Source organism: Pelophylax lessonae (genome assembly GCF_965119305.1).
Source record: "Pelophylax lessonae genome assembly, chromosome: 1".
In the NCBI taxonomy this organism is placed as follows: domain Eukaryota; kingdom Metazoa; phylum Chordata; class Amphibia; order Anura; family Ranidae; genus Pelophylax; species Pelophylax lessonae.
The window spans coordinates 654123689-654137896 of NC_138768.1; the positions used below are offsets into that span (position 1 = coordinate 654123689).

At 46.6% G+C, this 14208-nt stretch overlaps 1 protein-coding gene across 1 annotated transcript in view; it reads right to left on the bottom strand.

Annotated features, from left to right (window-relative positions):
* The window catches only part of RNF150 (ring finger protein 150), a 252992-nt gene extending 245971 nt beyond the window's left edge, over nt 1-7021 (bottom strand). The window contains exon 1 of the mRNA XM_082243763.1: nt 6481-7021. Coding sequence (XP_082099889.1) covers nt 6481-6925 — 445 coding nt within the window. The 5' untranslated portion in view covers nt 6926-7021. The remainder of the gene's footprint in view (nt 1-6480) is intronic.
* Between the last annotated feature and the right edge of the window lie 7187 nt (nt 7022-14208).

Genomic DNA, 14208 nt, shown 5'->3' on the forward strand with positions numbered 1-14208 from the left:
GTGTAGAGGAACACTATGACATGTATACATGTACTGATGTCACCGGTGTAGAGGGAACACTATGACACGTATACATGTACTAATGTCACCTGTGTAGAGGAACACTATGACATGGACTGGTGTCACCTGTGTAGAGGGAACACTATGACATGTATACATGTACTAATGTCACCTGTGTAGAGGAACACTATGACATGTATACAGGTACTGATGTCACCGGTGTAGAGGAACACTATGACATGTATACATGTACTAATGTCACCTGTGTAGAGGAACACTATGACATGTATACATGTACTGATGTCACCGGTGTAGAGGGAACACTATGACATGTATACATATACTGATGTCACCTGTGTAGAGGAACACTATGACATGTATACATGTACTAATGTCACCTGTGTAGAGGAACACTATGACATGTACTGATGTCACCGGTGTAGAGGGAACACTATGACATGTATACATGTACTGATGTCACCTGTGTAGAGGAACACTATGACATGTATACAGGTACTGATGTCACCTGTGTAGAGGAACACTATGACATGTATACATATACTGATGTCACCTGTGTAGAGGAACACTATGACATGTATACATGTACTGATGTCACCTGTGTAGAGGAACACTATGACATGTATACATGTACTGATGTCACCTGTGTAGAGGAACACTATGACATGTATACATGTACTGATGTCACCTGTGTAGAGGAACACTATGACATGTATACATGTACTGATGTCACCTGTGTAGAGGAACACTATGACATGTATACATGTACTGATGTCACCTGTGTAGAGGAACACTATGACATGTATACATGTACTGATGTCACCTGTGTAGAGGAACACTATGACATGTATACATGTACTGATGTCACCTGTGTAGAGGAACACTATGACATGTATACATGTACTGATGTCACCTGTGTAGAGGAACACTATGACATGTATACATGTACTGATGTCACCTGTGTAGAGGAACACTATGACATGTATACATGTACTGATGTCACCTGTGTAGAGGAACACTATGACATGTATACATGTACTGATGTCACCGGTGTAGAGGGAACACTATGGCATGTATACATGTACTAATGTCACCTGTGTAGAGGAACACTATGACATGGACTGGTGTCACCTGTGTAGAGGGAACACTATGACATGTATACATGTACTAATGTCACCTGTGTAGAGGAACACTATGACATGTATACAGGTACTGATGTCACCGGTGTAGAGGAACACTATGACATGTATACATGTACTAATGTCACCTGTGTAGAGGAACACTATGACATGTATACATGTACTGATGTCACCGGTGTAGAGGGAACACTATGACATGTATACATATACTGATGTCACCTGTGTAGAGGAACACTATGACATGTATACATGTACTAATGTCACCTGTGTAGAGGAACACTATGACATGTACTGATGTCACCGGTGTAGAGGGAACACTATGACATGTATACATGTACTGATGTCACCTGTGTAGAGGAACACTATGACATGTATACAGGTACTGATGTCACCTGTGTAGAGGAACACTATGACATGTATACATGTACTAATGTCACCTGTGTAGAGGAACACTATGACATGTATACAGGTACTGATGTCACCGGTGTAGAGGAACACTATGACATGTATACATGTACTAATGTCACCTGTGTAGAGGAACACTATGACATGTATACATGTACTGATGTCACCGGTGTAGAGGGAACACTATGACATGTATACATATACTGATGTCACCTGTGTAGAGGAACACTATGACATGTATACATGTACTGATGTCACCTGTGTAGAGGAACACTATGACATGTATACATGTACTGATGTCACCTGTGTAGAGGAACACTATGACATGTATACATGTACTGATGTCACCTGTGTAGAGGAACACTATGACATGTATACATGTACTAATGTCACCTGTGTAGAGGGAGCACTATGACATGTATACAGGTACTGATGTCACCGATGTAGAGGAACACTATGACATGTATACATGTACTAATGTCACCTGTGTAGAGGAACACTATGACATGTATACATGTACTGATGTCACCGGTGTAGAGGGAACACTATGACACGTATACATGTACTAATGTCACCTGTGTAGAGGAACACTATGACATGGACTGGTGTCACCTGTGTAGAGGGAACACTATGACATGTATACATGTACTAATGTCACCTGTGTAGAGGAACACTATGACATGTATACAGGTACTGATGTCACCGGTGTAGAGGAACACTATGACATGTATACATGTACTAATGTCACCTGTGTAGAGGAACACTATGACATGTATACATGTACTGATGTCACCGGTGTAGAGGGAACACTATGACATGTATACATATACTGATGTCACCTGTGTAGAGGAACACTATGACATGTATACATGTACTAATGTCACCTGTGTAGAGGAACACTATGACATGTACTGATGTCACCGGTGTAGAGGGAACACTATGACATGTATACATGTACTGATGTCACCTGTGTAGAGGAACACTATGACATGTATACAGGTACTGATGTCACCTGTGTAGAGGAACACTATGACATGTATACATATACTGATGTCACCTGTGTAGAGGAACACTATGACATGTATACATGTACTGATGTCACCTGTGTAGAGGAACACTATGACATGTATACATGTACTGATGTCACCTGTGTAGAGGAACACTATGACATGTATACATGTACTGATGTCACCTGTGTAGAGGAACACTATGACATGTATACATGTACTGATGTCACCTGTGTAGAGGAACACTATGACATGTATACATGTACTGATGTCACCTGTGTAGAGGAACACTATGACATGTATACATGTACTGATGTCACCTGTGTAGAGGAACACTATGACATGTATACATGTACTGATGTCACCTGTGTAGAGGAACACTATGACATGTATACATGTACTGATGTCACCTGTGTAGAGGAACACTATGACATGTATACATGTACTGATGTCACCGGTGTAGAGGGAACACTATGACATGTATACATGTACTAATGTCACCTGTGTAGAGGAACACTATGACATGGACTGGTGTCACCTGTGTAGAGGGAACACTATGACATGTATACATGTACTAATGTCACCTGTGTAGAGGAACACTATGACATGTATACAGGTACTGATGTCACCGGTGTAGAGGAACACTATGACATGTATACATGTACTAATGTCACCTGTGTAGAGGAACACTATGACATGTATACATGTACTGATGTCACCGGTGTAGAGGGAACACTATGACATGTATACATATACTGATGTCACCTGTGTAGAGGAACACTATGACATGTATACATGTACTAATGTCACCTGTGTAGAGGAACACTATGACATGTACTGATGTCACCGGTGTAGAGGGAACACTATGACATGTATACATGTACTGATGTCACCTGTGTAGAGGAACACTATGACATGTATACAGGTACTGATGTCACCTGTGTAGAGGAACACTATGACATGTATACATATACTGATGTCACCTGTGTAGAGGAACACTATGACATGTATACATGTACTGATGTCACCTGTGTAGAGGAACACTATGACATGTATACATGTACTGATGTCACCTGTGTAGAGGAACACTATGACATGTATACATGTACTGATGTCACCTGTGTAGAGGAACACTATGACATGTATACATGTACTGATGTCACCTGTGTAGAGGAACACTATGACATGTATACATGTACTGATGTCACCTGTGTAGAGGAACACTATGACATGTATACATGTACTGATGTCACCTGTGTAGAGGAACACTATGATATGTATACATGTACTGATGTCACCTGTGTAGAGGAACACTATGACATGTATACATGTACTGATGTCACCTGTGTAGAGGAACACTATGACATATACTGATGTCACCTGTGTAGAGGAACACTATGACATGTATACATGTACTAATGTCACCTGTGTAGAGGAACACTATGACATGTATACATGTACTGATGTCACCAGTGTAGAGGGAACACTATGACATGTATACAGGTACTGATGTCACCTGTGTAGAGGGAACACTATGACATGTATACATGTACTAATGTCACCTGTGTAGAGGAACACTATGACATGTATACATGTACTGATGTCACCTGTGTAGAGGAACACTATGACATGTATACATGTACTGATGTCACCTGTGTAGAGGAACACTATGACATGTATACATGTACTGATGTCACCTGTGTAGAGGAACACTATGACATGTATACATGTACTGATGTCACCTGTGTAGAGGAACACTATGACATGTATACATGTACTGATGTCACCTGTGTAGAGGAACACTATGACATGTATACATGTACTGATGTCACCTGTGTAGAGGAACACTATGACATGTATACATGTACTAATGTCACCTGTGTAGAGGGAGCACTATGACATGTATACATGTACTGATGTCACCAGTGTAGAGGGAACACTATGACATGTATACAGGTACTGATGTCACCTGTGTAGAGGGAACACTATGACATGTATACATGTACTAATGTCACCTGTGTAGAGGGAGCACTATGACATGTATACATGTACTGATGTCACCAGTGTAGAGGGAACACTATGACATGTATACATGTACTGATGTCACCAGTGTAGAGGGAACACTATGACATGTATACAGGTACTGATGTCACCAGTGTAGAGGGAACACTATGACATGTATACAGGTACTGATGTCACCTGTGTAGAGGGAACACTATGACATGTATACATGTACTAATGTCACCTGTGTAGAGGAACACTATGACATGTATACATGTACTGATGTCACCTGTGTAGAGGAACACTATGACATGTATACATGTACTGATGTCACCTGTGTAGAGGAACACTATGACATGTATACATGTACTGATGTCACCTGTGTAGAGGAACACTATGACATGTATACATGTACTGATGTCACCAGTGTAGAGGGAACACTATGACATGTATACATGTACTGATGTCACCTGTGTAGAGGAACACTATGACATGTATACATGTACTGATGTCACCTGTGTAGAGGAACACTATGACATGTATACATGTACTGATGTCACCAGTGTAGAGGGAACACTATGACATGTATACAGGTACTGATGTCACCTGTGTAGAGGAACACTATGACATGTATACAGGTACTGATGTCACCTGTGTAGAGGAACACTATGACATGTATACATGTACTGATGTCACCTGTGTAGAGGAACACTATGACATGTATACATGTACTAATGTCACCTGTGTAGAGGGAACACTATGACATGTATACATGTACTGATGTCACCTGTGTAGAGGAACACTATGACATGTATACAGGTACTGATGTCACCTGTGTAGAGGGAACACTATGACATGTATACATGTACTAATGTCACCTGTGTAGAGGGAGCACTATGACATGTATACATGTACTGATGTCACCTGTGTAGAGGAACACTATGACATGTATACATGCACTGATGTCACCTGTGTAGGGGAACACTATGACATGTATACAGGTACTGATGTCACCTGTGTAGAGGAACACTATGACATGTATACATGTACTAATGTCACCTGTGTAGAGGAACACTATGACATGTATACAGGTACTGATGTCACCTGTGTAGAGGAACACTATGACATGTATACATGTACTGATGTCACCTGTGTAGAGGGAACACTATGACATGTATACATGTACTGATGTCACCAGTGTAGAGGGAACACTATGACATGTATACAGGTACTGATGTCACCTGTGTAGAGGGAGCACTATGACATGTATACATGTACTGATGTCACCTGTGTAGAGGGAACACTATGACATGTATACATGTACTGATGTCACCAGTGTAGAGGGAACACTATGACATGTATACATGTACTAATGTCACCAGTGTAGAGGGAACACTATGACACGTATACAGGTACTGATGTCACCTGTGTAGAGGAACACTATGACATGTATACATGTACTGATGTCACCTGTGTAGAGGGAACACTATGACATGTATACATGTACTGATGTCACCGGTGTAGAGGGAACACTATGACATGTATACAGGTACTGATGTCACCGGTGTAGAGGGAACACTATGACATGTATACATGTACTGATGTCACCTGTGTAGAGGAACACTATGACATGTATACAGGTACTGATGTCACCTGTGTAGAGGAACACTATGACATGTATATATGTACTGATGTCACCGGTGTAGAGGAACACTATGACATATACTGATGTCACCAGTGTAGAGGAACACTATGACATGTATACATGTACTGATGTCACCGGTGTAGAGGAACACTATGACATATACTGATGTCACCTGTGTAGACAGGGGAAGATGTCACCTGTACCCCCCATATCTTCTGCAGTAGGAAGGTAAGTCCCGGTGTGTGGGTGGTCCAGGGTGACCTACCTGGGTGGGCCATGGTACTGGTGTCATTCCCGAAGCCCACGTTATAGATGAGGACGGCCGAGGCGTTGTGCAGAGCGGCATGCCGTATCTTGTCCCTACACGTGCAGTTCCCGATGGGGATGAGGGCCACCCACCGGCCAGCATAGGCGGGTACCGGGAACTTGATGGCGGGGTCGCAGGCCAGCCTGTCATGCGGGGAAGGAAGGACCGCCAAGCCCCAGGCATCCTGCTTGAGGGAATGTTCGCCGTAGCGGCCGCACTCGCTCTTCTCCGTCCGGTTGGTGCCGCTGGCCGGGTCGTGGTAGGTGATATTGACGAAGGCCGTGTACCACTCCTCCTTCTCGGCCACCGTGAAGTCCATACACAACAGATGGACGAAGCAGTAGGAGAGCAGCCAGGTGGACAGAGCCAGGCTGCGGCACGCTCCAATGACAGACATTGCCATCTTTCTTCCCCCAGCTTAGGATACACGGCAACTCTGCCTCTGCATATGTCACTGCCGGAGACTGCACGCTCATTGGCTGCCGCCAGCTCCCCCGCCTCCTCCACACAGTGCTTATCCGCTCCCACCACCGCCACCGTACATTACCCGCCTGACACCTCAGGGGGCACATGGGGAGACATGCTGGACGGCCGCTGCCGCTCCTGTGTGGGTTCTGCTGGAGTGTATCCTCCTCCAGACTCCGCACAGCATGACACTGACACCTATATACACACCCCTCACTGACACCTATACACACACACCCCTCACTGACACCTATACACACACACCCCTCACTGACACCTATACACACACACCCCTCACTGACACCTACATACACCCCCCCTCACTGACACCTATACACACACACCCCTCACTGACACCTACATACACCCCCCCTCACTGACACCTATACACACACACCCCTCACTGACACCTACATACACCCCCCCCTCACTGACACCTATACACACACACCCCTCACTGACACCTACATACACCCACCTCACTGACACCTATATACACCCCCTCACTGACACCTACATACACCCCCCCCCCCTCACTGACACCTACATACACCCACCTCACTGACACCTATATACACCCCCTCACTGACACCTACATACACCCCCCCCTCACTGACACCTATACACACACACACCCCTCACTGACACCTACATACACCCACCTCACTGACACCTATATCCACCCCCTCACTGACACCTATACACACTCCCTCACTGACACCTATATACACCCCCTCACTGACACCCATATACACTCCCCTCACTGACACCTATATACACCCCCCCCTTACTGACACCTATATACACCCCCCTCACTGACACCTATATACACCCCCCTCACTGACACCTATACACACACACCCCTCACTGACACCTACATACACCCCCCCCTCACTGACACCTATACACACACACACCCCTCACTGACACCTACATACACCCACCTCACTGACACCTGTATCCACCCCCTCACTGACACCTATACACACTCCCTCACTGACACCTATATACACCCCCTCACTGACACCCATATACACTCCCCTCACTGACACCTATACACACTCCCCTCACTGACACCTATATACACCCCCTCACTGACACCCATATACACTCCCCTCACTGACACCTATATACACCCCCCCCTTACTGACACCTATATACACCCCCCTCACTGACACCTATATACACCCCCCTCACTGACACCCATATACACTCCCCTCACTGACACCTATATACACCCCCCCCTCACTGACACCTATATACACCCCCTCACTGACACCTATATACACCCCCCCTCACTGACACCTATATACACCCCCCCTCACTGACACCTATATACACCCCCCTCACTGACACCTATACACACACACCCCTCACTGACACCTACATACACCCACCTCACTGACACCTATATACACCCCCCTCACTGACACCTATACACACCCCCCTCACTGACACCTATACACACTCCCCTCACTGACACCTATATACACCCCCTCACTGACACCTATATACACCCCCCTCACTGACACCTATATACACCCCCCTCACTGACACCTATACACACACACCCCTCACTGACACCTACATACACCCACCTCACTGACACCTATATCCACCCCCTCACTGACACCTATATCCACCCCCTCACTGACACCTATATCCACCCCTCACTGACACCCATATACACTCCCCTCACTGACACCTATATACACCCCCTCACTGACACCTATATACACCCCCCTCACTGACACCTATATACACCCCCCTCACTGACACCTATATATACACACACCCCTCACTGACACCTATACACACACACCTATATACACCCCTCACTGACACCTATATGCACCCCCCTCACTGACACCTATATATACACACACCCCTCACTGACACCTATACACACACACCTATATACACCCCTCACTGACACCTATATGCACCCCCCTCACTGACACCTATATACACCCCCCTCACTGACACCTATATACACCCCCTCACTGACACCTATATACACCCCCCTCACTGACACCTATACACCCCTCACTGGCACCTATATACACTCCCCTCACTGGCACCTATATACACCCCCCTCACTGACACCTATATACACTCCCCTCACTGACACCTATATACACCCCCCTCACTGACACCTATATACACCCCCCTCACTGACACCTATGTACACTCCCCTCACTGACACCTATATACACCCCCTCACTGACACCTATATATACACCCCCTCACTGACACCTATATACACCCCCCTCACTGACACCTATATACACCCCCCTCACTGACACCTATACACACACACACCCCTCACTGACACCTATATACACCCCTCACTGACACCTATATGCACCCCCCTCACTGACACCTATATACACTCCCCTAACTGACACCTATATACACTCCCCTAACTGACACCTATATACACCCCCCTCACTGACACCTATACACACAAACACCCCTCACTGACACCTATATACACCCCCTCACTGACACCTATATACACACACACCCCTCACTGACACCTATACACACACACCCCTCACTGACACCTATATACGCCCCTCACTGACACCTATATACGCCCCTCACTGACACCTATATACACCCCCCTCACTGACACCTATACACCCTTCACTGACACCTATACACTCCCCTCACTGACACCTATATACACCCCCCTCACTGACACCTATACACACACAACTTCACTGACACCTATATACACCCCTCACTGACACCTATATACACCCCTCACTGACACCTATATACACCCCCCTCACTGACATCTATATACACTCCCCTTACTGACACCTATATACACCCCTCACTGACACCTATATACACCCCTCACTGACACCTATATACACTCCCCTCGCTGACACCTACACATACACACACCCCTCACTGACACCTATATACACCCCTCACTGTCACCTATATACACTCCCCTCACTGACACCTATATACACCCCCCTCACTGGCACCTATATACACCACCCTCATTGACACCTATATACACCACCCTCACTGGCACCTATATACACCCCCCTCACTGACACCTATATACACACACACCCCTCACTGACACCTATATGCACCCCCCTCACTGACACCTATATACACTCCCCTAACTGACACCTATATACACTCCCCTAACTGACACCTATATACACCCCCCTCACTGACACCTATACACACACACACCCCTCACTGACACCTATATACACCCCCTCACTGACACCTATACACACACACACCCCTCACTGACACCTATACACACACACCCCTCACTGACACCTATATACGCCCCTCACTGACACCTATATACACCCCCCTCACTGACACCTATACACCCTTCACGGACACCTATACACTCCCCTCACTGACACCTATATACACCCCCCTCACTGACACCTATACACACACAACTTCACTGACACCTATATACACCCCTCACTGACACCTATATACACCCCTCACTGACACCTATATACACCCCCCTCACTGACATCTATATACACTCCCCTTACTGACACCTATATACACTCCTCACTGACACCTATATACACCCCTCACTGACACCTATATACACCCCTCACTGACACCCATATACACTCCCCTCACTGACACCTATATACACCCCCTCACTGACACCTATATACACCCCCCTCACTGACACCTATATACACCCCCCTCACTGACACCTATATATACACACACCCCTCACTGACACCTATACACACACACCTATATACACCCCTCACTGACACCTATATGCACCCCCCCTCACTGACACCTATATACACCCCCCCTCACTGACACCTATATACACCCCCTCACTGACACCTATATACACCCCCCTCACTGACACCTATACACCCCTCACTGGCACCTATATACACTCCCCTCACTGACACCTATATACACCCCCCTCACTGACACCTATATACACTCCCCTCACTGACACCTATATACACCCCCTCACTGACACCTATATACACCCCCCTCACTGACACCTATATACACCCCCCTCACTGACACCTATGTACACTCCCCTCACTGACACCTATATACACCCCCTCACTGACACCTATATATACACCCCCTCACTGACACCTATATACACCCCCCTCACTGACACCTATATACACCCCCCTCACTGACACCTATACACACACACACCCCTCACTGACACCTATATACACCCCTCACTGACACCTATATGCACCCCCCTCACTGACACCTATATACACTCCCCTAACTGACACCTATATACACCCCCTCACTGACACCTATACACACACACACACCCCTCACTGACACCTATATACACCCCCTCACTGACACCTATATACACACACACCCCTCACTGACACCTATACACACACACCCCTCACTGACACCTATATACGCCCCTCACTGACACCTATATACGCCCCTCACTGACACCTATATACACCCCCCTCACTGACACCTATACACCCTTCACTGACACCTATACACTCCCCTCACTGACACCTATATACACCCCCTCACTGACACCTATACACACACAACTTCACTGACACCTATATACACCCCTCACTGACACCTATATACACCCCTCACTGACACCTATATACACCCCCCTCACTGACATCTATATACACTCCCCTTACTGACACCTATATACACCCCTCACTGACACCTATATACACCCCTCACTGACACCTATATACACTCCCCTCGCTGACACCTACACATACACACACCCCTCACTGTCACCTATATACACTCCCCTCACTGACACCTATATACACCCCCCTCACTGGCACCTATATACACCACCCTCATTGACACCTATATACACCACCCTCATTGACACCTATATACACCACCCTCACTGGCACCTATATACACCCCCCTCACTGACACCTATATACACACACACCCCTCACTGACACCTATATGCACCCCCCTCACTGACACCTATATACACTCCCCTAACTGACACCTATATACACTCCCCTAACTGACACCTATATACACCCCCCTCACTGACACCTATACACACACACATTCCTCACTGACACCTATATACACCCCCTCACTGACACCTATACACACACACACCCCTCACTGACACCTATACACACACACCCCTCACTGACACCTATATACGCCCCTCACTGACACCTATATACACCCCCCTCACTGACACCTATACACCCTTCACTGACACCTATACACTCCCCTCACTGACACCTATATACACCCCCCTCACTGACACCTATACACACACAACTTCACTGACACCTATATACACCCCTCACTGACACCTATATACACCCCTCACTGACACCTATATACACCCCCCTCACTGACATCTATATACACTCCCCTTACTGACACCTATATACACTCCTCACTGACACCTATATACACCCCTCACTGACACCTATATACACCCCTCACTGACACCTATATACACTCCCCTCGCTGACACCTACACATACACACACCCCTGACTGACACCTATATACACCCCTCACTGACACCTATATACACTCCCCTCACTGACACCTATATACACCCCCCTCACTGGCACCTATATACACCACCCTCATTGACACCTATATACACCACCCTCACTGGCACCTATATACAGCCCCCTCACTGACACCTATATACACTCCTCTCACTGACACCTATATACACCCCTCACTGACACCTATATACATCCCCTCACTGACACCTATATACACCCCCTCTCACTAACACCTATATACACCCCCTCACTGACACCTATACACTCCCCTCACTGACACCTATATACACCCCCCTCACTGACACCTATATACATCCCTCACTGACACCTATATACACCCCCCTCACTGACACCTATATACACCCCGACCCTGACATCTATATACACCCCTTTACTGACATCTATATACACCCCCCTCACTGACACATATTCACCCCCTCACTGACATCTATATACACCCCCCTCACTGACACCTATATACACCCCCCTCACTGACACCTATATACACCCCCCTCACTGACACCTATATACACCCTCACTGACACCTATACACACCGATCACTAAAACCTATACACCCCTCATTGACATCTATAAACCCCTCACTGACACCTATACACCCCTCACTGACACCTATATACACCCCCCTCACTGACGCCTATATACACCCCTCACTAAAACCTATACACCCCCCATTAACACCTATACACCCCTCACTGACACCTATATACACCCCTCACTGACACCTATATACACCCCCTCACTGACACATATACACCCCCCTCAATGACACCTATATGCACCCCCCTCACTGACACATATATACACCCCTCACTGACATCTATATACACCCCCTCACTGACATCTATATACACCCCCTTACTGACACCTATATACACTCCTCACTGACACCTATATACACCCCTCACTGACACCTATATACACCCCCTCGCTGACCTATATACACCCTCGCTGACACCTATACACCCCTCACTGACACCTATATACACCCCCCTCACTGACATCTATATACACCCCTTTACTGACATCTATATACACCCCCCTCACTGACACCTATATACACCCCCCTCACTGACGCCTATATACACCCCTCACTAAAACCTATACACCCCCCATTGACACCTATACACCCCTCACTGACACCTATACACCCCTCACTGACACCTATATACACCCCTCACTGACACCTATATACACCCCCTCAATGACACCTATATGCACCCCCCTCACTGACACCTATATACACCCCTCACTGACACCTATATACACCCCTCACTGACACCTATATACACCCCCCTCACTGACATCTATATACACTCCCCTTACTGACACCTATATACACTCCTCACTGACACCTATATACACCCCTCACTGACACCTATATACACCCCTCACTGACACCTATATACACTCCCCTCGCTGACACCTACACATACACACACCCCTCACTGACACCTATATACACCCCCTCACTGACACCTATATATACACCCCCTCACTGACACCTATATACACCCCCCTCACTGACACCTATATACACCCCCCTCACTGACACCTATACACACACACACCCCTCACTGACACCTATATACACCCCTCACTGACACCTATATGCACCCCCCTCACTGACACCTATATACACTCCCCTAACTGACAC